Source organism: Tenrec ecaudatus, chromosome 16 (assembly GCF_050624435.1).
Source record: "Tenrec ecaudatus isolate mTenEca1 chromosome 16, mTenEca1.hap1, whole genome shotgun sequence".
NCBI lineage: Eukaryota > Metazoa > Chordata > Mammalia > Afrosoricida > Tenrecidae > Tenrec > Tenrec ecaudatus.
The window spans coordinates 108,479,825-108,504,738 of NC_134545.1; the positions used below are offsets into that span (position 1 = coordinate 108,479,825).

Here is a 24,914-nt window from a genome sequence, read left to right on the forward strand (position 1 = left end):
AAAACGATTTCTATCAGACAAAAGAAGTAAGCAGCATCTTTCTAGGAACTAGTATCTAGCATCCCAGTGAACAAAATGACACTCCCCTCACGTTGCACAAGCTCCGAGTGGCCTCTCTGGTTTGCAGAAGAGAGAAATACACCCACACAGCTCCGGCGTTCAGACAGGATTGAGTCATGTTCCTTCAAGAGCACCACGCCGACGTCTCTGATGTCTGCTTGAGGTTAGCAGACGAGTCTTGGGATTCTTGGCTTCCTTAGAAAAGGATAGCCCAGTTTGGACCCTAAAGGCCGTCTATGCTGGTTTGGATATGCACCAGCTGCAGGCTCCTTCACTCAGACCGATGATCCAGTCTAAGTCACCTTGAGTGTGAACTCCGTGCATCTCTGAGATGTCTTGGCCCTGCCAGCCCCATCTTCTCATCACCTTAGATGGAAACATCCATGTTCACCTCCTGGAAGAGTTCCCTGGTACTCACAATCTGGCTGCAGACACTGGGGCCCTTCAGAAATGCCAGGCCTGAACTGGGCCTCCCCAACCCAAGCCCTGGATTCAGAAAACGGCTGCTTGTGCGACTCAGGGAAAATGAACACAGCCTGACAGTGAGGGGACGCCTGCAAAAGCGAGCTTTAGGGAAACCAGAGCAGCAGCTGCTTCCAGAAAGCAGGAACTGCTGTCAGCTGTAGCACCCAGGCCAGAGTGCTGGGTTCTGGAGGACTGTCAAGGTGGGAGAGACCAGACCCCCAGCATGCAGCACACACCTGGCCCAGGTGAGGCCTCAAGAAGCGAGAGACAAAGATCACATGGGATTTTGAAGCACGGACACTGCCCCTGGTTGGTGGTGGTGATGGTGGTGCTTACGGTGATGGAGGAGGAGCACGTGCTGGTGGGAGAGGAGGGGAGTACTGGGGTTGGTGGTGATGATGGTTGTGATGACTGGTGGTGGGGTGGGGGGTTGTAGTGAGGGTGACTGTAGTGCAGGTGGTGCTGGTGACAATGCTATTGGTGGAAGGGGTGGTGGTGTTGACAGTGGGAGTGATGGTGGCGATGGTGATTGCAGTGAAGGTGGTGGTGGTGATGGGGGTTTGGGAAGAGGAGGTTATGGCAGTGGTAGGGGTGGATGTAGTGGTAGTGTTGTTCTTCTTGGTGGTGGTGGCAGTAACAGAGGTGGTGGTGGTAGAGGTGAGTGTAATGGTGATGGTGGTAGAGGTGGTGGAGGTGGTGGTGGAAGTGGAGGGGGTGAAGATGGTAATAGATGGTGGTGGAGATCGTGGTGGTGGTAGAGGTGGAAATGGAGGTGGTGGTGGTGGTGGTAGAGGTAGTGGAGGTATTGGTAGCGGTGGTGATAATGGAGTAGTGGTGATGGGGGTGATAGTGGTGGTGGATGGGCTGGGGACCTGGGAAGGGGGGGGGGGTAACTCGGCAGGGTTGCCTATGCCAGCCTGGCTAAGATTCCCACCTGATTGCCAGGTGGGCCTGGACCATACCCCAGCTATGGTGACTGGCGTGGGAACTCTGCTCAGGCCCACCTCAGAGTTATGACAGGCTCTGACTCAGGCCGTCGCAATGAAGCAGATGTCACAAGGTGAGTCACACGAACGTTTGAGTTTCTCCATCCATATCAAGACTATGTTCCCAGCATGTTGGGGTCTGTGCAGCATGGGTGCACGGAGAAAAAGGCTGAGTTCATGAGAATGACGGGCTTGCGGCACGGAGACCTCAAGTGATGACATCCCGTTGGGAAAATGGAGCCATAGCCACAGCCTTCCATCCATAAGAAAGTCAGTCTCTCCTGAGTGGGAACAGAGCTCGGACCCTGGGCAGCCCACGGCTCAGCTCAGCTGTGTTCTGTTCTGCAGACACGGGGTCAATGTGAGCTGGAAGAGGCTCCGTGGTCATGCTCAACAATACCCCTGCCGTCACACCCAGCTCCGTGGGACCCAAGCCCCTGCTCTGCCAGTCATAACATTCCTCTGTTGCAAACCCAGGTCAGACTGCCCATGGAAAGCCCTAGTATGTGGCTCTAGTGAATGACAAGTCCAGGCCGAGAATCCTTCGGAAGCCCGGGGATGAGGTCCCCGAACTAAAGGCCGGGGACAGAGCAATGCCTTTCACTCATTGACTGGGTCATGTGACAGCCCCTCAACCGGCAGTCCAGCGGGGTCCACACAGGACAGCCAGGATAATATTGTCCAAAGGTGGGGGCTGGACAAAGATCACCGAAAAATCCCTGTCTACCTAGTCAAGTGGCCCAGTAACAGGAAACACTTAAAAACCAGAGCCAGCAAGGGTCCCTTCTGAGAAGGGATCTTTTTACCCCCTTTGTGTATAAGAAAGAACTTTACAAATGTGGCGAAGAAAGCTGACGGTGCCCGGCTATCAAAAGATACAGTGTCTGGGGTCTTGAAGGTAAACAAGTGGCCATCTAGCTCAGAAGCAACAGAGCCCACATGGAAGAAAGACACCAGCCTGTGCGATCACGAGGTGTGAACGGAATCAGGTATCAACAGAACAAAAAATCTTATCATAGTGAATGAGGCGGGGTGTGTGGAGTGGAGACCCAAAGCCTATTTGTAAGCCAGTGGACATCGAAGACGAGCCAATCAGGATGTAATGTAGCAACGATGAAACATATAACTTTCCTCTAGTTCCTGAATGCTTCTTCCCCCTCCCCTCCACTATCATGATCCCAATTCTACCTAGCAAGTTTGGCTAGACCAGAGGATGTACATTGGTACAGATAGGAACTAGAAACACAGGGAACCCATGGTGGATGATCCCTTCAGGACCAGTGGTGTGAGTGATGAGACTGGGAGGGTGAGGGAGGATGGGTTAGAAAGGGGGAACCGATTACAAGGATCTACATGTGACCTCCTCCCTGGGGGGACGGACAACAGAAAAGTGGGTAAAGGGAGACATAAGACAGGTCAAGATATGACAAAATAATAATTTATAAATTATCAAGGGTTCGTGAGGGAGGGGAGAGCGGGGAAGGAGGGAAAAAATGAGGATCTGATGCCAGGGGCTTAAGTGGAGAGCAAATGTTTGGAGAATGATGAGGGCAATGAATGTGTTTTACACAATTGATATATATATGGATTGTGATAAGAGTTGTATGAGCCCCTAATAAAACGATTTAAAAAAGGGGGAAAAAGAGCTATATATAAAAGAGTGATTGTATATTTAGAAAACTTCCCAGCCCAGTCCAGATCAAGTCCATAAATCCCATATTAACCCATATGTCCGATACCAGTCTATAAATCCCTCTTCACGCAACACAAGCAATGATGCCGATCACAGGCCAGTGGGTGGAAAGTCTTGTGGATTCTGTGGTGGTGAAGCATCTTAGCACTGGCGTGGGTCTCCACGTGGCTCCTCCAGCTCCATCCGCATAGCCCCACGCGGCTTGTCAACAGGAATGTACAGCAGAGAGTGTGTGTCCCACAAAGACAGGAGTTCCCAGAATCCTCAGGAGAAGGCCATGCCCACGCACAGACCTCATTCCCTATGACACGATTGACAGGTTAGATAGACTCCACCCCTTCCTCAGGTTGACAGATTATGTACCTGCCATTAGAATCCCAGAGCTTCCGGCTGGGGTAAGGGCCTCAGATCCCATCTCCCTCCACTTTTCCCTGGACGATAACGTCTCCTTAATGATCAGCGTTCCTGACGATCACAGACTTCATTCATTCCCACAAAGTGTCCTGGCTTCTCTACCACTGGGACCCACGGGGCACGTTTGTGACACTGTCTGAGGCCGTGTCTGCCTGCTGTGCCCACTGTGAGGCTGGAAGAAAAACTTCATCTCCAGAAGGCAGCCCAGCCCAGCCCAACTCAAGTCCATGTTGGTGTGAGCCAGGGTACGCTTCAGAATCTTGTAGCCGCAGGCCAATGGGACAGAAAGATGAACCAAATGCAGGGAGATCATAGGCCAGCAGGTGCAGATTCCTTGGGTCCAAGGTCGGCGAGAACATGACAGGGCTCTGAAAACTCTCAGGTTGTCTCCGAGGGCTAGTGGCCCACATGGGTCACCACTGGGGGCAGACACAGTCCGAGCCAGCAGGGAGGGGAAAGACAGGAGAGGGAGGTTCCTAGTGTCTCCCTTATAAAAAGGCCTCAAGGAGGCTTCACCAGGCTACTACCTGGTTGACAGGTTGGACTCCACTCCTACCTCCACCCAGGTACCATCAAGTGGGCATAAAATCTAACCACCACATCCACTATTGCTGTATTTCTGCATCTGTGTCTTTGGGTTACCGGACCCTGGGGTTTCACATGCTGGGTGGTTCATTTTCTTGCATTTCTTTCCTGCTGGGCTTTGTTGGGACATGCAGCTAAGTCACTTGGGCTCAGCTTGATGAAACGGAGGCTACTTTCAAGCTTTACTTTTGGCCAGAGCAACCTTAGGTTTGGGGCTAAGTTAACCCCTGCTAAGGACTGTGCCTGACATGCAGTGTATGAGACAGGCCTCTGCCCACTGGCTGAGCAGCTCGGCTCTGGGGGTGGCCCTCATTGCTGCTGTGCTTGGTGTTCGTTTCACAGCCTCTTGGAGAGGAACCCAACAGACTAAACAAACAAACAAACTCACAAAACAAACTAAAACTTACAGCCAACGCATCAGTGCAGACTCATGGCAACCCTACGGGCAGAGTAAAATGACGCCTTTGAGTTTCTGAGCCTTTGAGGTTGTTTTTTTTTTTTTTATGACAGTAGGAAGCCCCATCTTTCACCCCAAATACGTACAGATCCAAACAGGCAGCCAGAGATTCAGGGGACGCCCTGTGGCGGATCTCTGCAGATGCCTTCTGCCATGGACCCCACTGGGAGGGCTCTGGGTAAATCCAAGCAGTCTCATTGTTGTTGTTGTTAGGTGCCATTGAGTCAGTTCCAAACCTACACACAACAGAACAAAGCCCTTCCCGGTCCCGCACCATCCTCAGTGTTTCTACGCTTGAGGCCACTGTTGTAGCCACTGCTGTCAGTCCACCTCCTGGAGGGCCTTCCCCGTTTCGGCTGCCCTTCCACTTTACCAGGCACTGCCACTAGCTGTCATAGTTGGTCGCACTGTGGGGGCTGGTGTGTTGCTGTGATGCCATGCCACTGGTCTTTCAAAAGCCACCAGGGTCACCCAAAGTGAACAGGGTCCGGTGGAGCTTCCAGACCAAGGAGACGAAGACTTGGCTGTCTACTTGAGGGGAAGTAGCTGCGAAAAGCTTACGCATCACCGGGGAGAGTTGCTGAGCAGCCTCGGCGTCCCTACACTCCAGGAGCCCCTCTCCCCGAGACACCGGGCTTAGTCGCGTCCACTGCCACCTTGCTGCAGCCCAGCCCAGGAACCTTCTCCAGGAAGCCAGCTGGGTCACTGCCAGGGGCCCTGCTCAGGGCAGCACCAGGCCTCCGGCGTCTGAGTGATGTTCAAGCACCCTGATCTTCCACCAAGACATGCCGGCTCATGCGTGGTAGTTACATAATTTTGTGTCAACTTGATAACTAGACTGTAGGGGTGGGGTCTAGCCTGTCAATCAGGTCACATCCTGACGATGTATCCTTGTGGGTGTGGCTTTTTTATAAGGAGGGTCCTGGGGATCTCCTTCTCTCTCTGCCTTCACCTTCACGTTCACCTGGGGCCTGTGTGAGCCCTAGAGATGCATCCACTGTCATTAGATCCACAAGACTTTGTACCCACTGGCCAGTGATCTACCTGGATTATTATATGTGACTTTGTGAGTCTGAAGAGGCATTTATGGACTAGTATTGAACTCATGGACTTGAGTTGGACTGGGCTATCCTCTTTATACAAAATTACTTCTTGATATGGAGCCATTTCTCATACATATATGAGTATCAGTGAATTTGTTTCTCTAGTCAACCCAGCCTAACACACCCTGTGTAACCGCAAAGGCAGAAGTGAAACCGAGCATAAAAGAGAAGATCAGAGTCACCACATATTCTCTTCCAGGACTGTGCCGAATCCCAAGACTTGATTTCATTGTGCTGATGTCGTCAGCAATGTATACAGCAGGACACACACCAAGTCCAGAAACTACGGACTGGACAGAGCGTGGATGGACTCTTCCCGCTCTGCCACCAGCCTCATCCTCCTTTCCCAAGTCAGGACCCCCCCCCCCCCAAACATGAACCCACTGTCTCATAGGTTCCTACCTCATCTTTGAGCTTCCCTGTCACTCCAGCCCCATATTGATAGACTAACTACAAGAGAGATTTGGGGTGGAGGGTTTAAAGATGACCCATGGGGCAAAAGTATTAGGGGTTCATCCAGCCAGCATGATTCCAGAAAGTCTGGGATCTATGAGCACTTAAAATGCTGTTCTGTCTTCCTCCCCCTAGTGATTCAGATCTGTCTATAAAATCTGTGAGCAAAATGTTTGGTAAGACAGCCACCATCTCCTTCCTCAGTCTCATGGCAAAGGGGCGGGAGTTCCTCTCCTGATTCCTGACACTCTCACATTTTTAATAAGACCTAGAGGCCCTGGTAGCATGGTAGGTTACATGTTAGGCTGCTAGCCACAAGGTCAATAGTTTGGATCCACTAGCTGTTCCTTGGGAGAAAGATGAAGATTTACAGCCTTAAAATCCTAGGGGGCTGTTCTACAGGTCAGGAAGTCTACTGTCCTCTGGGCCACAGCCTGCCTCCTGCTTACCGGTGGACGCCAAATATCGCCTGCCTGCCACCATACTGATGTCACTGGGACCAGGTGGGATGCTATGATTTCTCTGGCTCCCCTCTGGCCCCTTTCCCTGCCTCAGAGAACCTTCTTTCCTGTCCTGCCACTCTCCTCCCTCCAGGTCTTGAGGCTTCCCAGTCGTCACTCTTTCTCCGGGTGGAGGTGATAAGAGAAGGGACCACAAACCCACAAAGCACACACACTGCCATGTAGTGGTTTCTGACTCACAGTGGCTCTGTAGGGCGGAGGAAAGTGGGCCGAGGAGTTTCTGAGGTTGTCCTCTTTCACCGAAGCAGATGGCGCATGAAGATGCAGGTGGGCTCAGGCCACAGACCCTTCTACTTGTAGGCAATGGCCACTGGGACTCCTGGGAGAGAAGAAAACCAAGCCAAACTAAACTTCCTGTTATCGAGGGGATGCAGATTCTTAGTGACCCCATAGGACAGCGCAGAACAGTCCCCGTGAGTTTCCAAGACTGCCACTCTTCACAGGAGCAGAAAACCCAGTCTTTCTCCCTCAGAGTGGCTGGTGGTTTTGAACTGCTGACCTTGCAGTTAACAGCCCAATGTGTCACCCACAGCATCACCAGGGCTCTGCTCTAGTGGCCAGTCCATGAGGTCAGGTGAACTCCATGGAAAGGGCTGCCGTCCGTCCCTCTGAGGCCAGGCCTCTCATTTTCTTGGGTCCGGAGACATCGGAAGTTTCTCTGTGGGGAACTGTGAGGCATCTGGGACACAGAGGGCTGGGCATGGGGTTGCCTAGGTTGACAGATCAAACCCCAGAGCGCCAACTGGGTAGTTCTCACTGGAGGGGCTGGCCTGGAGGAGGTGGCAGGCAGAAGCCTGTGCCAGCTCCGGCACAGGTAAGGATACAGTTCCTGCCAGGCCAGGTGGCCCCCTCTAGGAGGGCCTGGTGTTTCCTTCTTCCCTACTTCTCTGTCCCCTTCCTCTCAGGAGTTTCCGGAAACTTGGGGCAGACCTGTGGCCTTTAGCTCTTCCCTGGACTTCCTCTGCGTAAGCCGCTCCAACGCCCAGGGGTCACTTCACAGTTTGCGGCGCAATGTCCTCCACCCTCACCCCCTCTGGCTTTGGCTGTCACTGCCAGGACCCCAGGAGCCAGCCTCGGGCGGGCGGGGCTGAGGCGGTTGCAGCCCCAGTAACCTGACACCACTCTCCTCCCCAGGACACACCCTCACCTTAGGGGCGGGGTTCAGCCGGGCTTCTTTGTACTCCGGGAGCACACGGGCGCTCGCTGTACTTCACCACTGCCTTCCCGTGGACTTGAGCTCACAGCCCCCCTTGTGAGACCGAGTAGAATTGTAGATCCTTCCTGGAGCAGACAGACGCCCGCCCCCTAGATCTCCCACACTCGTGTTTAACCCGCTGCGCCACCAGGGCAGCTTAGCGCCCACTCAGGGTTCAGGGGATGAATGGACGTGCTCAGGAAAGGGTCCCCAGGCCGCCCGCCCCTTTTGCTCCCGGGGGGGGGGCTCCCCAGCGAAGGCCGAGCCCCAGGTGGGGCGTGACGTGCCCAGGCGCAGGCCTGACCCTTTGGGGTGCGGATGACAGGTCCCCCTCCCCTTGCACGAACTCCTCCCCGCCCCGCGCGGGGTGCCACGAGTACGAACCCAACTAGCGGCTGCAAAGTGCCGGCCTGTGGGTATCAGCCCGGGCAGAGCATGGCCGTCCCGCCTCTGGCCGGCGCTCCCGGCCTTTCCCATCCGGCCGGCGACGCTCGCTCCGCCCGCCCCGTCCCACATGACGCCGCCTCCCTCCGCCACAAACTTTTCCTGCCCATCCTGCGCGGCGGCGAGGAATGGAAGATGGCGGCCTAGGCGCGGAGTTTCCTGCCCGGCCAGCGGCGGCACCATGACGCGCTGGGTGCCCACCAAGCGGGAGGAGAAATACGGCGTGGGTGAGCTCCAGGCCCGCGCCCCGACGCCCCAAACTTCCCCGGCAGCCTGTTGCCGCGGCCGCTGGGACGCGGGGTGGCGGCCGGGCGGCCGGGACAGGCGTTTCCGCCCGAGCCTGCATCGCGTCCCCGCTGCCCGCCCGCGCGCGCGCGCGCCACCCCGCCGGGCGGGCACGGGCCGCCCCGGACCCCGGGGCCCAGCGCGCGTTGTCCCCGGCGCGAACCGGCCCGGCGCGCCGGGCGTGGGCAGGCTGTGGCGCGCCGAGGGTGCCCCTTCACCGATCCCCCTGTTCTTTGGTGCCCGGTGCGGAACTTTCCAGCCTCCCGCCACCCTCACCAGAAAGCGCCTGCGGCCCGCGCGGAGCGGCCGGGTCAGCGGGGCTGCGCCGGGGCCCGGCCGGCCGCGCTCTCTGCTTCTGGGACCAAGTTGTGCTGGGGGGCGGGGGGCGGTTTGCGGCGCACTGATCCCGCTGCAGGCTTCTGCTCGCCGCAGCCGGGAGGAGGAGAGGCCCCCAGCCCGGGAGGCATGGGGGGGCGGCTGCACGCCTCCTGGTGACCCTGCTTCGGCCCGTGTGGGACCAGAGCCGGTCCCGGAGGCTCCCACGCGCGCGCGCTGCGGGGCGAGGCCTGGGTTCCCTCCACTCCCCCTTGCTGTTTCCTGAGGGGCAGGCACGTCGCCTTGCAAGTTTACATCTGGGACCCAGCATAGTCCCTCTCCGCTCTGCTGTGCCCTGCATTTGCAGCTGGTCTGGGCAAGGCCTGGCCTTCAGGATTAGTCCACCCCTTCTGGGGTCTGGACTCTCAGCCCCAGATCTCCATGGGGTTCACTGTCAGAGCCCGCGCCAGACTCCTCTCTCCTCTGGGAGACCCTGGCTGGGCGGCCTCCTGTAGCCACACAGGGCCCAGAGTTTCCTGAGCCTGGTCTGAATGTGCACCCAGCACCCTGAGCACCTCTGACTTTCCCTCTCCCGATCTGTTCCGAGGGCGGAGGAGGGAAACTAGCGGGAGATTAAGAGGAGCTGGGCGTGGGGGGACGCTGGTCACTGAAGAGCCAGCAAGGCAAGGAGCCTGGCATGTGCATGGTTACCTCCTCAGCTCCGAGTGGAAAGGTGGGTGGTTCGACCCCTCCAGCTGCTCCTGGAAAGATGAGAGAAAGAGAGAAACCCTGGGGGGCACTTCTTCTCTGCCCCGGGGGGTCACTGAGTCACACTCAGGGCCTTGGGGGCAGAAGGCTGACCAGGAAGTAGGAAGCAAACCCCTGTTGAGCCCTCCACTATGTCCCCTGGTCCCCTGAGAGCCTCGGGCTGCCTGGCCTGACAAGTGACATTTGAGCTCTCTCAGAGACTAGGACCCTTAGCCTCAGACCTGCAAGCAGAGTCCTGCAGGTGGTTTTGAACTGCTGAACTTGTGGCTTGCAACGAAACTTGTGGCCCACTCTAAGTCAGGGCTGCCATCTTATCGGATGCCGTGTGTGTGTGTGTGTGTGTGTCCATGCAACTCCACGTTGTCATGTCCCCGTATGTGTCACCGTTTAATAGTGCCCTGTGGGCTTTCAGCAAGTGACTTGTCAGCAGGAAGTCTCCAGGGCTTTCTCCTGTGCTGGGCAGTCCACCCTTGAGATTATCGGCCAAGCATGCGACTGCTGGCATGCCACAGCCCCTCAGTACGTGACAGTGCCATGTCTGTGGACAAGGGACTCTGCAGGTGTGACACAGGTTTGAACGCTGAGTCGGGAGGCTCCCAGTGGGCCCAAACTTGTGCGCCTTGAAATATAGGGCGCCTTTTTCCCAGGGCCACCAGAACAGGACGACAGGAGGGAAAAGCCGAGATATTCCAGAGTGGGAAGTATTTGGTGTTCTGCTTCAGGCTGGGTCTTGGGGGCCTCCTCCATTTGCTAAGGGCATCCCCCCAATAGTCTGAAAAGAAACCGTTGTGTACACACACACACACACACACACACACACACACACACCACCACCACCACCACCCTATGCCAACATACGGCTCAGCTGGGAAGCTCCGGGTTCCCCGGAGGAGTCTGCCTGGCGAGGCCTTGATTGCAGCCTTGGGAAGCCGAGCCAGCTGGGTGGCTGACCCGTAGCTGTGGGAACCTCCACGTGGGCTGCCAGTAAGCACTGAGGTTGTGCCCATTTGTTCTTTCGGCCACAGGATGAATGTGCCAGCGATCAGAGCCACTTGGGAAGTGGCGCTCCCTCTTCAGCCTCTAGCTTAGTTATTAAAGGAGATGCTTTAATGAACTCAGTGCGTGGCCTTCCTGCGAGCCTTTCCTGGGGCAGTGCTTCCCCTGGGCTCTGGCTTTGGAGAGACAGCTGAGCAGACCTCCTCCAGGTCACCCCTGAGGGGTTTTGTGGCCCTGGAGGAAATGACCTGCCCTTTCTTTGCCTTTTTCCCTTCATTTGGAAAGAGCCTTGTGGTTACACATTGGGCTGCCAACGGCAAGGTCAGAAGTTCGAAACCTCCAGCTGCTCCAGTCTTGGAAGCTCACAGGGGCAGTTCTGCTCTGGCCGACCGGGTTGCTGTGAGTCAGAATCACTCGATGACAGCGAGTTTGCTTTTCTTTTCTTTCTTTTTTTGAACGCAGCCTCGTAGCAGCACCCAAACCACATGAGATGCGCTGGTGGGGAACAGGCTGGTGAAACTCAGCCAATGGGAAAACCGGTGGGTCCCCAGTGGGGGTGGTGCCAACCAGGGCAGTGTCCCCTTCTGTAGTGCTTGGGGTCACCTGAGGAGGGTAGGGAGAAAGGGTAGGTGGAGCCAAAGACGGAGAGCTCACAGCCTGCGCCTTCATTGAAGCCATGATGGGCCCAGCACAGCCCTGGCTTTGAGAACAACCAGGCGCTGAGTGACCTGGACTTCTGTGATTTTCTTTATTTAATAAAACCTAGTTGAACTTCTTACTGGAAGGTTAGCAGTTCGAAACCTCCCCAGCCACTTCCTGGGAGAACGATGAGACTCTCTACTTCCATAAAAAGTTACAGTCTTGGAAACCCACAGAGGTACTTCTACCATGTCCTATAGGGTCACTGTGAGTTGGCATCGACATGGTGGCCGCGAGTCAGTGCTCAGTAATGTCATGGTGATTGTTTCCCTGCTTGAATGCAACAGGGCCGCATCTCTCCACAATTCAATTTCTTAGCAGCTCCAGTTGCCCTGGGTTTGGAGGTGTGTGTGGTGAGCTGGAGGTGTGTGCCACTTCCGGGTCTGCAGCATGGGAAGGGATGTGGTTTGTGTGTGTTCAGGTCCACTCTTGTGTGGGGAGTCACCGATCTCAACACCCTGCCTTCGAGTCGTTTCTGACGCACAGTGGATGACTTTTTAGACCCGATAGAGCCGGCCCTGTGGGTTTCCCAGACTGCTGCTCTTGCAAACTTGCTGCCATCGAGTCAATTCTGACCCACAGTGACTATGTAGGACAGGGCTGAACTGCCTCCGGGACTTTCCCAGGCTGTCTCTTTGTGGGATTAGAGTAACCCACAGAGGACCCACGACCCCACCAGGGTTCCGTGGACAGTTTTTAGAAGTGATTAAGTTTCTTAGATAAGGGGTGCCTGTGACAAATAGGTGGCATTGCCCTTCCTGAGGATCACTGATCAGAGCTGTGTCCTGCGGGCCACCCCCAAGGTACACTGGGCGGTGTACCTGGCATGCAGGGGGCTGCTCACACTCGGGCTGCACTCCTGCCTTCAAAATGCAGACGGATCGCTCCCTGCGGACAGCGGTCAGCTTACTCCGTCTTCACTTGGGGGCCTTGCTCTCTGTTGGTGTGCAGTGGGCCCTGGTTGGTGGGCGTGGCTCCCCTCTGGCCAGCCTTTGGATGCTAGCTAGTGTTTGCCTGAGCCTGAGGTACTCCTTTGTGGAGGAACTCTGGGGGTGTAGTGCTAAGTGCTAACCAACAGGCTGGGGGTTCCAAGCCCCCCTGAGGGAGAAAGACGTGGCAGTCAGCTCCCGTGAAGATGTGTGGCGTTGGGAGCCCACAGGGGGCAGTTCAACTCTGCCCTCCAGGGCCCATGTGAACTTGGCTTTTGGGTTTTGGCTGCCTGGGGCATAAGAAGAGAGGAACCCACCAAGCCTGTGCCTTGGACTTCGTTCCTTTTGTTTTCCTTGTTTGGTTCTTAAATAGAAGTCTTGTGCTGCCTAGGACAACCCCCCTCCCTCCCCACCCCCCACTCCCACTCCATGATGAAAGGGCTGTGGATCCCTTGGCGAGGCAGCCTTCCTGCTGGGGGCGGGGAGGGTAGTGGATGGGAAGGGTGATGGTGCTGGCCTAGGATGTTGCTCCTTCTTTGGTCAGATCTGGGTGCAGATCTGGAAGTTCTGCTGACACCTTTTCAACATCAAAGCAACCCACAAGCCTCCATAGCAGCCCTACAGGGCAGGGAAGAATTAGCCCCCTTGGGTTACTTCTCTACAGGAGTAGGCAGCCTCATCCTGCTCTTCAAGGAGGAGCTGGTGGGTTCGAACCGCTGGCCTTGTGGTCAGCAGCTCAGCGCGTAGCCCACTGTACCACCAGGGCTCCTTCTAGATAAGGTCCCACAGGAAGAAACGTGGGGGTACAGTTTTCTTTCTGAACTAGGGTTGTTTAGCTGGAGTGGCTCTCCGTGCAGATGATCTGGGTTCAATTCCCGGCAACCCACCTCCTGGTTGTCTGTCCTCGAGGAGGCTGTGGGTTGCTTTGATGTTGAAAATTTGTCAGCAGAACTTCCAGAGGAAGAGAACCACTGCTTCAGCAGGACTGATGCCCAGCATGGGGTCGGCCTTCTCATCTGGTGCTCAGCCCTCAGAGGGTGCAGAGGGTCACGAATACAGATGCCTAGTCACTGCCACCTCCCTGGTGCGGTTTGCTACTTGCTTCCTACTGGTGTTTATCCAGGTGCTCCCTGGGGGTGCTGAACCCGGCTCGCCCACTCCTGGTACGAGCGGTCTGTGCACACCACCTTAAACCAGCACCACATGGTCCGTGCCTCCCTGGGCCTCCCCGGCAGTGCTGCCAACACTTGTCCTGCCATTGATCCCAGGATGCGTTTTGCTCGATCATTGGAATGAAATCTTTTGATTCTGAAATGACACCAATTTTAGCCCCGAGAGAGGCCATCCAGGCGAACCTGTCATAAGACCCTGATTGTGCACTCACTCAGGCCCTGGAGCTTGGTGGGGTGACGTAAGGAAGCCTGCCGCCAGGAACTCCACCACTCACCATGGGAGTTAGGTGGGGTGAGTTCCTGTGAGCTCTGGGCAGCAAACTTCTGGGTGTGGGGAGCACTGAGCCCGTACCCCAGTGCCTTCAAGTCAGTTCGACTCACAATGTCCCTAAAGGCCAGGGCAGGACTGCTTATGGGTGTCAGAGGTTGTAAGGCTCAGTGGAAGCAGACGGCTTCATCTTTCAGATCGATGGTTCTAACTGCTGACCTGTCAACTAGCAAGTAGTGAGCGACAGACCTCCGGGACTCCTGGACGTTGAAGCGTTAAAGCCACAGAGAAAACATGGCTCGACTGACGGTTTTAGGCTGGAAGCTGGCAGTGTGGCCTTGAGGTGGCACTGAGACCACGGGGCCCGGACTTGAACCTAGGTCTTCAGCATGACAAGAATTCTACCATGGGACCGCTCAGCTCTCAAGAAATTCACTGCCATCGAGTTGATTGTGACTCGGAGCGGGTGTGAAGGACAGGGTAGAACTGGCCCTGTGGTTTTCGAGACTGATGCTGTATGGGAGTAGAGAGCTTCATCTTCCTCCTGCGGAGCCGCTGGCTTTGCTCTTCGTGGCTCACCGCATACCGCACGGCGCCACCAGCGCTCCTCTGCCCTCGGACGCACAGTAGGTGCTTGCAGTTGTGCTCACAGCAGCCAGGGCTTTTCTGGGGGAGAGTGAGGCTCCTGCATGAGTGACTGCTGGGTTACAGGCTGTCAGAGATGTCTGGAAGGCGCTGAGGGGGAGCAAGGCCGGGGCTCCCTTCTGAGTGTCTAACTGAGGCCAGGAACCAGCAGCGCCTTTCCTTTCCTGAGAGGTGCAGCCCCTGGCCGTGCTGCTGGGCTGGCCCCCACTCCCAGGCCCTCCCCACCCCCAGCACTTCCTCCAGAAAGCGCCATCCAGCCACCCGAGAACTCCAGAAAGGCAGGGACCGAACACCCCCTCCTGGAGTGTGCTTTGCCGAAATAAAGGCACTTATTAAGCCTCCCCCCCTAAAATAATAACTTATTTCCTTTAACATAATTGGCTTTACCAGGGGCAGATCATGCTTTAGCAGCAGGGAAATGTGATGATTTTTCTTCGAGATCGCTGTGCTTCTGTTAACCTCACAAGATTTGATTTCCAGGCCCTTTCATGTCACGAGCGCTCCGTTACCCATTTTTCACAGGCAGGACCGCGTCGGGGTCCTCGGGCTGCTGGCCCAGGTGGCCACGGCTCTTTAACGTGTTCTGGGGGTGCCTCTTTGAGGATCAGGCCTGTCTAGCTGAGGGCAGGGAAGAGTGGGGAAGGGGACCCCACGTGGGCAATCTCCCTCTGTGTTTCTTTTGCGTTGCCCCAAGGGGCAGCTCAGCCCTGTGTGCTCAGCCAGCCCCGAAGAGACAGCTTTTTCTGCTCCTGGAAATCCCCTGGAGCTGCCCTTCACCTGGCTGCCTTTTCAAGGCTCAGCACACCGGCTCAGCTTTTCCTTTGAAAACGCTTTATGGTGATTTAGGCAGAGGGTGTACCTTTCAGATCATCCATTTTGTATTCAACGGGTTTATTGATCAAATCTCCCAATAGCTGGCCCCGCCCCCCTTTGAGGTCTCCTCTCTGGTGGAACAGAGATCCCAGGTGGTGCATGGTTACATACTGGGCTGCTAGCCACAAGGTCAGCAGTTCAAAACCACGACTCTCTGTGGGAGAAAGACTGCCTTTCTACTCTGGTAAAGAGTTAGGGTCTCAGAGACTCACAGAGGCAGTTCTGCACTGGTTTTCTTATAGAATAAGAGTCTCCCCTTACCTAGGTTAACACCTGGCTTCTCTTTTGCCTCTCGCTTTATCCCATTCCAATCCCCCCTTGCCCTGTAACCATCAAAGTTTGTTTCTTTGGCCATGAAAACCTTGGCCCCTGCAAATTTGTCCTTTTGTGATCAGAGTGGCCTCACTTGGCGTTGTGATCTCCAGGTCCCCCGTGCCATGAGGTGTCCTGGTTCTGTGACACAGATACAGGCTGTTATGGTGCCCTCAAGCCACCTCTGACCACAGCGACCCTGCGCCCAGCAGAATGTACCCTCCCCGGCCTTCACTGTTGTTATGTCCCTATAGCCGAGCCCATCGCTGCAGTCCCTGTGTCCACCCAGCTCTCCCGGGCACGTCCTCTAGTTCGCTGCCCCTCCACCTTACCAAGCAGGGTGCCTTCCTCCAGCTCACGTTCCTTTTATTGCTCCTGCTTTATTGCATGTGCAGGTCCCGCGACGTTTTAGGAATGGAAGGGTGTTGGTGATCGGGCCTAGGCTGCGTCTAGGGTGACCATTTTTCCAACAGTGTGCACTCTCTGCGTGCCTTGGTGTCCTGCTCAAGAGCTCACACCTTCCCATCGTGCTGTTACCCACTTAGCAGACAGCAGCAGGGTGGGAACATCCCTGACCTGTGCACAGGGATGTCCAGACAATCATGGGACAATCTGTCTTGCCATATTGGCCGGGACCAAACCCTCCGTTCTTCAAGGTTGGCCTGAATCTGTCTCCTAGCTTCACTGGAGGGCAGGGCTGAGTGGCCTAGGGGCCCTCTCTCATCTCCTCCCAGCATGGTGCCTGGGTGTTCTCTGTTGCTCACTGCATGAAGATGCATCTCAGCAGATGGAAGAGGCTGCCTTGGGCCACTGAGCTGCCTGTGTGGAGTGTACCACCCAGGCTGGCAGAGGCAGCTCAGAAGTGCAAGGGGGCTGGTTAAACAGTTGTAAAGCTGCCTCCCATCCTGACTTACTTAAAGGGACCCCGCCCCCACCCTTACCCAGAGTAGATCTAGGGTAGTGCACTGTCTGTCTGATGTTGGACAGGTGTGCTCTTGGTCAACATGTGTGCCCTTGGCCAACACCCATTGCTTGGCCAACACAGAGACCAAAACCCGAAGCCGAGATTACAGGCCCAGAAACTCCTAGGGGGCAGTTCCACTCTGACCTGCAGGCCCCCGAGAGTCAGAAAGGAGTCCCTAGCAGTACGATTTTGAGTATGGTTGGCGAGCCGGGCAGCTCAGCCCTGTAGTGCCGTTCAAGCCTTTCTCAGAAGACTGGGCCACCACTGGCATTTTCCTGACCTGGTTCATTGGATGAGGTTTGCCCTCTGGCCCTGGCTCAGTGGGATGTACTGACCAGGAGTGTGTGCATTGGATCGAAGGGACTGGTTGGACTGTGAGGAGGGCTTAGATGTTGTGGGGAGGTTTGCATGCTGACTGCAGCTCAATGCATTTGGCGGACTGACTCCCCCTCCCCCAGCAGGGTTTGCATACTGACTGCAGCTCAATGCTTGGAAGGGCCCCCAGATGCTTCCTTTTGGGCCTTAAGTCATCTGGAAAAAATGGAGGTCCTATGACTTACTTTCCTGCCCCCTAATATAGTCACGAAGACCCAAGTTAAACCAAGTCTCAGTCAGTTTGTAACTGCAAAGCCTTGTTCAACAGCAGAAGGGTAAAGAAGCTTTGGTGGGTGCTCACAGTGACATACTGTGTATCTCCCCAAACAACCGTGCAACCAGGAGGCACCTCATGGTGTGGCTCCACCAGGATGCTGAGTGAATTAGGTGACCTGCAGGCATTTCTGACTCATAGTGACTCTACACGAAATAGAAGGAAACACTGCCTGGTCCAGCGGAGTGAAATTAGTCAACCACAAAAGGACAGATAGTGTATGGGGCCTGTGATGGGAAATAAATCCAAGACAAAGGTTTCCATACAAAGGGTGGAGGTGAACAAGGTGGGGAGGTGGGTGCAAGGGAGAGAAGGTGAAGCTGAGGGCCAGAGCAGGGTCGGCAAGCTTTTGAGACGGGAGAGCCAACCTGTTCCCTGCAACAACTTAAAAATTATTCAAGAGCCATAAATATATTTTTACCTACAAATGAAATCACCATTATCTGAATAGTGTCATTTAAATGAAGCTATAGTCATTTTATTTTCATTTTCAATTTTACTTCAGTGCCACATGTAAGAACCCAAATAGCGGCTGCAATGTGCCGGCCTGTGGGCCAGGGGGCTGACAGGTATCAGCCCGGGCAGAGCATGGCCATCGCAGGAGAGAGAAGAGGGGTCAAAGAGGGGAGACAGGGTCAGCTATCGGGGGAGGGGGGTGTTGACACGCCGCTTACCCTGATCAAGTTGATGATCTGAACTGTAAAGCCCCCTCCGCATTCACAATGCCTAAACGATATGACAATAGCCATACGTTTCTGTTTTGAGTAAAACACACAAACCACATTGCGTCCAATTCGATGGATCACAACCTGTGGCAACCACACAGCATGGTACAACATGGAAGGGAGCCCCACAGAGGCGTCCTGGCTGGGCTCTCGGCGGAAACAGGTCCCAGGCCTTTCTTCCGTGGGCTTTCTCCACCAACCGGACCATTAGGTTAGCAGCTACGAGCAAACCGCCCAGAGGCCCAGCAGGCTTTTCCTCCGTAGGGCCCCGGAGAAAGAACCATGCAGGTTGTGCAGGCCCAGAGGTCAGGTGGGGGCCTCTTTGGAGAGGCTGGTGATAATAACTGTTCCGAGACAAACCACTTGAAGCAGGGGAAACTGCCAGACCAAATGATCTGCTTTTCAGTAATGTCTATCATTAGCCCCGAACCCCCAGGGAGTCCCATTCTGAGCACAAATACACACACAAATAGATCCCAACTCATTGCCATCCGGTGGATGTCACCACTATGAGACGACCCTATAGGACCCAGTAGAACTGCCCTGTGTGTACCTTTTTACGGGAATAGACAGCCTCATCTCTGTCCTGTAGAGCAGCTTGTGGGATCAAACTGCTGACCTTGGGGCTAGCAGTCCAACTCGTAATCACTGCGCTACCAGGGCTTCCTCTCCATCCACAGGCTGAGAGTGGAAAGGGGAGCTGTACGTGCTTGCTTTTCTGGTTGAAGAGACGTGGGTGGAGGGGGTGAGGACCAAGTGACTCCTCCACATTTCTTGCCCGGAGCAGGTACTCATGGAGGTTCGCAGCAGGTGGAATGTGAGGATGGGCCTCAAAGCCAAACCAAATTCACTGCCATGGAGTCTACCCCGGCTCCTGCCACCACAGGGTTTCCAAGGTCACTGCTGGAGTAGAAAGCCCAACTTTCTCCCAAGAACTGACTGGTGGTTTCAAGCTGCTGACCTTGCATTAGCAGCTCCAGGTGTAGTCGTTATGTCATTGTGAAAATTCAGCCAAAGTGGAAGGAATGAAGGAAGGAAGGAGGAGGACGAAAGGAAGGGGAGGGGAGGGCGAGCAAGTGCTCAGCAATTTAAACAGAAACTTCTTGACTTTCCTGCCTCTTCAACTCTGCCTTCCTCCACCCCCACGCCCCTTCCACAGAACTCTCCATCCCACGGTCCATCCGCCCGGTGAGGACCGGATGTGGTCCAGGGATCCACAGCATTTGTCTGCGCCATTCCCAGCGTGGATCCTGTGGTTCATGGGAAGCTCTGGTGGGAGGGATTAGCATGGAAGGAGCTTGCAGAGTGAGGAAGCGGAGTCCCCTGGAAATGAAGGATCAGACAGAAGTGTTTCTTAAGGACCATGTTTTAAAGATCCAGGCACATACACCAGAGTATGGGAACGGCTCTGCTTCAAAATCAATGTCTAACTTCCCTATCTTACTTCCCTGTCAGGTGTGCCGCTTACTTGGGAATGTGTGCTGTGGCTTTGGGGGTTTCTTTTTAAACTTGTTCGCCTGTACCATTTTGGGTGTGTTTTCAGTCTTACCAGCTTCGAGAATGTTAACTGGGCTTCCTGCCTTCTCCACTGACCTAATAACAACCAGCTCCTTGGCTGGGGTAGGGGTGCCTCAGTAGACCAGAGAAATGGCCTGGCTGTGTCAAGACGGGTGTTCAGTTTTTAGGGTCAGTGTTCAGCCCAGGCAGTACCTAAGCGCTTCCTAAGTGGTTGGCTGAGCTTGTGGGTGCTTTGATCTGTGTGTGCACACACACGTGCCGTCCTCGGAGGTGGGGTGAGGGCTTGGTGGAAACTTTGAGCTTTTCTCCATTGGTTCATCCGACCCCTCCATCTATCTCATTGTTAAGGCCCACACACATGCTTAGAACATACGCAGGGGCTTCGAAAAGTCCCTGGAAAATGCCCATGTGCTTTTAATCCCACTTTCATGTTACTGTTTGGGAGGCCTTCTGCATGCATATTGTCGGCGCTCTGGTGGGGCTGTGGGCTAGGCACCGTGCTGCGAACGGTCACACCTGCGGTTCAAACTTGGCAGCTACGCCGTGAGAGACAGACCAGGACAGTTATTCTGGAAAGACTCACACCCTGGAAGGTCTGCATAACAGGGTGCTGGGAGTCAGAACAATTTGGTGGTAGGGATCTGGTTCCGTATTTGAAAGCCTTTGGGGGATGGCCTCTGAGTGGCACCAGTAGTTTATGCTCAACTGCTAGCAGAGAGGTCAGCAGTTTGAATCCACCCACCCGACAGCACTGCTGAAGCAAGTCCTGGCGGCTTGTAGCTATAAACGTTACTGGCAAGAGTCCTCCTCTCCCGGTCCCCAGCTCCGTTCTGCTTGGACGCATGGGGTGGCCATGACTTGGAGTAGATGCCAGGGCAGCTGGCTTGGGTTGGGATTTTTTGTTCGACACACTTCTGACTTAGTCCTTGCAGGAGAGGCAGCGAGGTGGAGGGCATGCTGGGATGTCAGTAGGGCCCCCAAGACGAGACAATATCATCGTTATCTCAGAAAGTGCATGGAGGGCTGATGGGCCTGGGGCTGATACTCGGGCAAATGGCCAGCCTCTCTCTGGAGCCCTAACTGGATTGTGTTAGGCCAGGTTGACCAGAGAAACGAATTCAGTGATACTCATTTATGTGTAAGAGAGAGCTTCATATCAATGAGCAATTGAATATCAAGAAAACATCCCAGCCCAGTCCAAATCAAGTCCGTAAGTGTGCTACTAGTCCATAAATCCCTCTTCAGACTCATGCAGCCACGTGCAGTGATGGAGAATGCAGGAAGATCACAGGCTGGTGGGCGCAGAGTCTTGTGGATCCAATGGCTGTGGAAGCATCACAGGGCTCTGGCAGGTCTTAGATGCTGCCTCGTCAACAGGAAGGGGAAGGAGAGAGAGGGGAAGGGTCCCAGGATCCTCCTTATGCGAAGGCCAGGCCCATCAGGAGGTACCATCAGGCTGTGACCTGATTGATAGGTAGACTTCACCCCTACACCCTATTTATCAAGTTGACATGAAATTACGTAGTTATCACACCGATCAAAGGAAATGTCCCTTTAAAGCAGGGGGTGTCTTGGTGGCTAGGAGTGAAGTCCGATGGCCATCATAGGTTAAAGGGTGAGTGTCAGTGGGGCACTCTCATGACCAAACAACAAACCAACCTCCCTGCCGCCAATCCATCCTGACTCACAGGCCCCGTACGACTCCCCAGGTTTCCTTCTAAGCTGCAAACTTTTCAGAGATCAGAACACCTCATCTTTCCCCCAAGGAGTGGCTGGTGGATTCGAACTGCTGACCTGGAGTTAGCAGCCCGACTCGTAACCCTCTCTGCCATCCACTGCTGTCCTCTTGCTCGTGGACGAGGAAGCCCAGGCTCAGTGGCGTGTGTGCTCCCGGATCGCTTCCTGCTACAGGTCTACCAGGAGGACTCCTGTGCAAGGCGAGGATGGTGGCTGTGAGCCAGCTGTGGGGGCTTCTGTCCTGCCTTGGTCCACTTTCACTTTGGATTTGACCAGAAGGTGGTTGTCCACACCGTGACGTCACCAGGAAATGAGTTATCCGGGCCAGGCGTCCAGCTGTCCTTTGAGATTGCCCTCAGTGAGCTCCATTGCTGGCCCGTGAGCTCATCAGCCCTGCCTTCCAGCCAAGATACTGAGGCCTCATCCAGGAGCCAGGTCGACAGAGTCAGCCGGCGAGCAGGGCAGCGGTGTATACTATTTTACGATGAGGGGAGGGTGTTCCTTGAGGGTCTTCGGACACTGCTGGGGCACCCAGCATATAATCAACTGCTGTACCCAGAACACACAGAAGTCAGCCCAGGCTCCAGGTGAGATGCGGTAGCCTGTCGGAGGAGCCGAGGTAGATCCAAAGTGTACACCCTGACGGATGAAGACCTTGGAACTGCCTGGGGGAAAGCAGGACCGTGGGTGCTGAGCCCCTGCCTGGGGTGTGCTTCTCTGCCAGGCGGTGATCCCCGGTTTCCAGTGGGGGCTGCGCTGTGGAGAGCCAGCCCCCACCTGGGCAGTGTGCTGTGCTCACCCCAGGGCCTTCGCCGAGCCTGCAGGCTGAGTTGTAACCTGCCCAACATGATTAAGTCTCTGGCTCCCCAGTTTCCCCGAAGCTCAGGAGAAATGGCCTCCCCCCTTCCATTTATGAACATTATTTCGCACAATTGCCGCCCAGCCAGCAGTGTCCAGAGCCCAGGGGTTGGACTAGACGCGTATTACGATGAAGTGTTTCATCACGTTGCTTTCAGAGACTGGGCTGTGGGCGTTCAATCTCTGGAGGTATTTTCATAGCTCTTGCTCTAGGAGGACTCCGAAACCAGGCCTGCGGGGGAGAAAACAGGCTTTTTTATGAAAGCCTAGGTGCCGGTTAGACGCAGGGGCATGAGTACCCACAACCTGGAGCGACTTATCTATCTACCTGCGAGTGGATCCTGCAGTTCTTTGTCAGGTCTTGTGATGGGCTGGTGAGTCACTGGCCTGCCCGCACAGAGGGGCCCTGGGTGGGCCTGGGGGTGGCTCTAGCTGCACCCCTTGGTAGGTAGACTTGGCTTTCCTCGGTGTCCCGGTCTGTAGAGTGGTTTAATAGTACTGCTGCTGCTTCTCCATGTTGTGATGGGGAGGAGAGGCAGACCGCCAGGAGATGTTGCTGTTTATTGGGGAAGAAATGGACCTTTCTGGATGATGCTTGGAGAGACGGGGGAACCAGGTGTTTGCTCTTGTTGTCAGAAGGGGCCTGCATCTCAGTTGTGGGTGAGGGGCTCTCTAGAAAGGCTTGGGGATGGAAAGTCTATGCAGAAGACAGGGTGGGTATACCAGGCCCCCGCCAGTCCACAGGCCACAGCAATGGCTCCTGGACGGAGGCCAGAGGGCTTGACAGGTGGGGGGTCAGGGGGAGATAAGACCTTTGTCCTGACAGCTGCCGGGGTGGGAGGCAGGCAAGACACTTGATGAGTGGCCAGTGGCAGCGCTCCCAATCCCTACCAGGGATCCTTGCCGAGGACCTACTTCCCTTTCTGAGCCTCTAGGGTGCAGGGCAGGTGGTCTGCATCTCCCAGGGGACCCTTGTGCCTGGGGGAGGCTGGAGCAGCCTTCTCTGCACTTGTAGGTGGAGTGGGGAGGAGCCCTCACCTGCAAACAGGCGACTGCGCCATGCACAGCCTTGCCAAGACTTGAATCTAAAGGTAGACAAAGCCACCAGCGTGGGTGGGGTGAGCCCTAGAGATGGCCTGGGGTGGGGTGGGTGGAGGGGATGCTGGAGAGTCTGGTTCCAGACCCTTCTTGTCTACAGATGATTCTCTGCCTAGGGCCCCAGGTGGAGGTGGAGGAACAGCCGAGTGAGTGGTTGAGAGGCTGGAAGTAAGACAGGAAAGGAGATCGAAAGGGTGTTTGCCTGTGGCACTGGCTTGGCGGCAGCCCTGCTTCACGGGCACGGTTCATCTTGGACCTGGGCTTTGTCTCGGGCTGGTTGTCAGCTCCCTGACAGAGCAGCACCTCTTACAGCCGCCTGAGTTGGTGCGCTGACATCGGCCGGGTTCAGAAGAGGCCGTGGAACAAGGGACAGCATTGCTGATGTCACATGGAGCTTGGCTGAAAGCAGAGAGTGCCAGAAGGATGTTTACTTGTGTGGATCACAGCAGACGGTCGGTAGCCTTGAGCACGTTGGAATTCCAGCACGCTTCAGTGTGCTCCTGCAGAACTTGAACATGGATTGAGTTGTGTGAACCGAACACGGGAATGCTGCACAGCTTAGAATCAGGAAAGGTGTGCGTCAGCGTTGTGTCCTCTCACCGTACTTGTTCCATCTGTGTGCTGAGCAGACCATCGGAGAAGCTAGGTCCTATGACGAAGAGCGCGGCATCAGGATTGGAGGAAGGCTCGTTAACAATCTGCGACATGCAGGTGACACAACCTTGCTTGCTGAAAGTGAGGAGGCCTCCAAGCCCTTGCTGATGAAGATCATGCATTTGCAGCCTTCAGTGAGGATTACAGGTCAATACAAAGAAGACCCAAGTCCTCACAACAGGACCAGTGGGGGACATCATAAAAAATGGAGAAAAGATTATAGTTGCGAAGGATCGCGACTTGCTCAGAGCCGCAATTCGTGCTCATGAGAGCGGCAGGCAGAGATCAGGAGGCACTGCGTTGGGTCGGTGTGCTGCGCGAGACCGCTTTAGAATGGTGAAAAACAAGGCGGTGACTTTGAGGACTCAGGTGCGCCTGCCCACGCCGTGGTGTTTTCAGTCGTCTCATAAACACGTGAACTTTGGACGTCAGCCCGTGGAAGAACCGATGCAGGTGAATTGTGGTGCTGGAGCAGAATATTGAAAGTACGGTGGACTGCCCAAATGTCAAATCTGTCCGGAAAGAAGTACATTCAGAGCGTGTCAGGTGCTTTTGGCATGTTGTCAGGAGACACCAGTCCCTGGAGGAGGGCATCATGCTTGGTAAAGGAGAGGGGCAGAGGAGAAATGGAAGGCCCTTGACAAGACGTATTGACACAGTGGTTTCCCAACGGGCTCAAGCACAGGAACAATTGTGAGGATGGCGTGTAGGACCGTGCAGTGTTTCGTTTCTGTTGGTCACTATGGGTCGCAACAGACTGGATGACACCTCCCTACAATATCACAACTGACATCCAGGTGAAGGGAAACTGAGGCAAGAGGAAGAGGATGAGGGCAACCCAGGTCTCTGCTAGGGTGTGTGTGACGGCCAAAGGGACTGGCCTTTTCCATGGGAGTCACACGCCTCCATGTGTTACAGGGCTGTGTGTTCCAGGACCCGTTATGTGGGTGGTGCTCATTGGGGACAGGCAAGCAGTAGCACCCAATGGCTGGGTGCAGGACTGGACGGCAGAGAGCTGCATCCAGGCAACATGTGCGCCGCTTACCAACCAAGCAGCTGGAGGTGGGCTGCAT

At 55.2% G+C, this 24,914-nt stretch overlaps 1 protein-coding gene and 1 long non-coding RNA gene across 5 annotated transcripts in view; one reads left to right on the forward strand and one right to left on the reverse strand.

Moving 5' to 3' along the window:
- Nucleotides 1-2,971: 2,971 nt before the first annotated feature.
- On the reverse strand, nucleotides 2,972-8,593 carry LOC142429724 (uncharacterized). The gene is made up of 3 exons (XR_012780432.1): nucleotides 7,885-8,593; nucleotides 6,918-7,056; nucleotides 2,972-3,505 (listed from the first exon to the last, which is right to left on the reverse strand). It is a non-coding gene; the product is annotated as an uncharacterized LOC142429724 (long non-coding RNA).
- The window catches only part of DOCK1 (dedicator of cytokinesis 1), a 434,492-nt gene continuing 417,901 nt past the window's right edge, over nucleotides 8,324-24,914 (forward strand). For 2 of the 4 annotated variants that reach the window (XM_075534791.1, XM_075534790.1), the window contains exon 1: nucleotides 8,325-8,603. In XM_075534791.1, coding sequence (XP_075390906.1) covers nucleotides 8,447-8,603 — 157 coding nt within the window. In that variant the 5' untranslated portion in view covers nucleotides 8,325-8,446. Of the gene's footprint in view, nucleotides 8,604-24,914 lie in introns of all 4 variants that reach the window. The other 2 variants (XM_075534789.1, XM_075534792.1) reach the window with 2 other exon arrangements.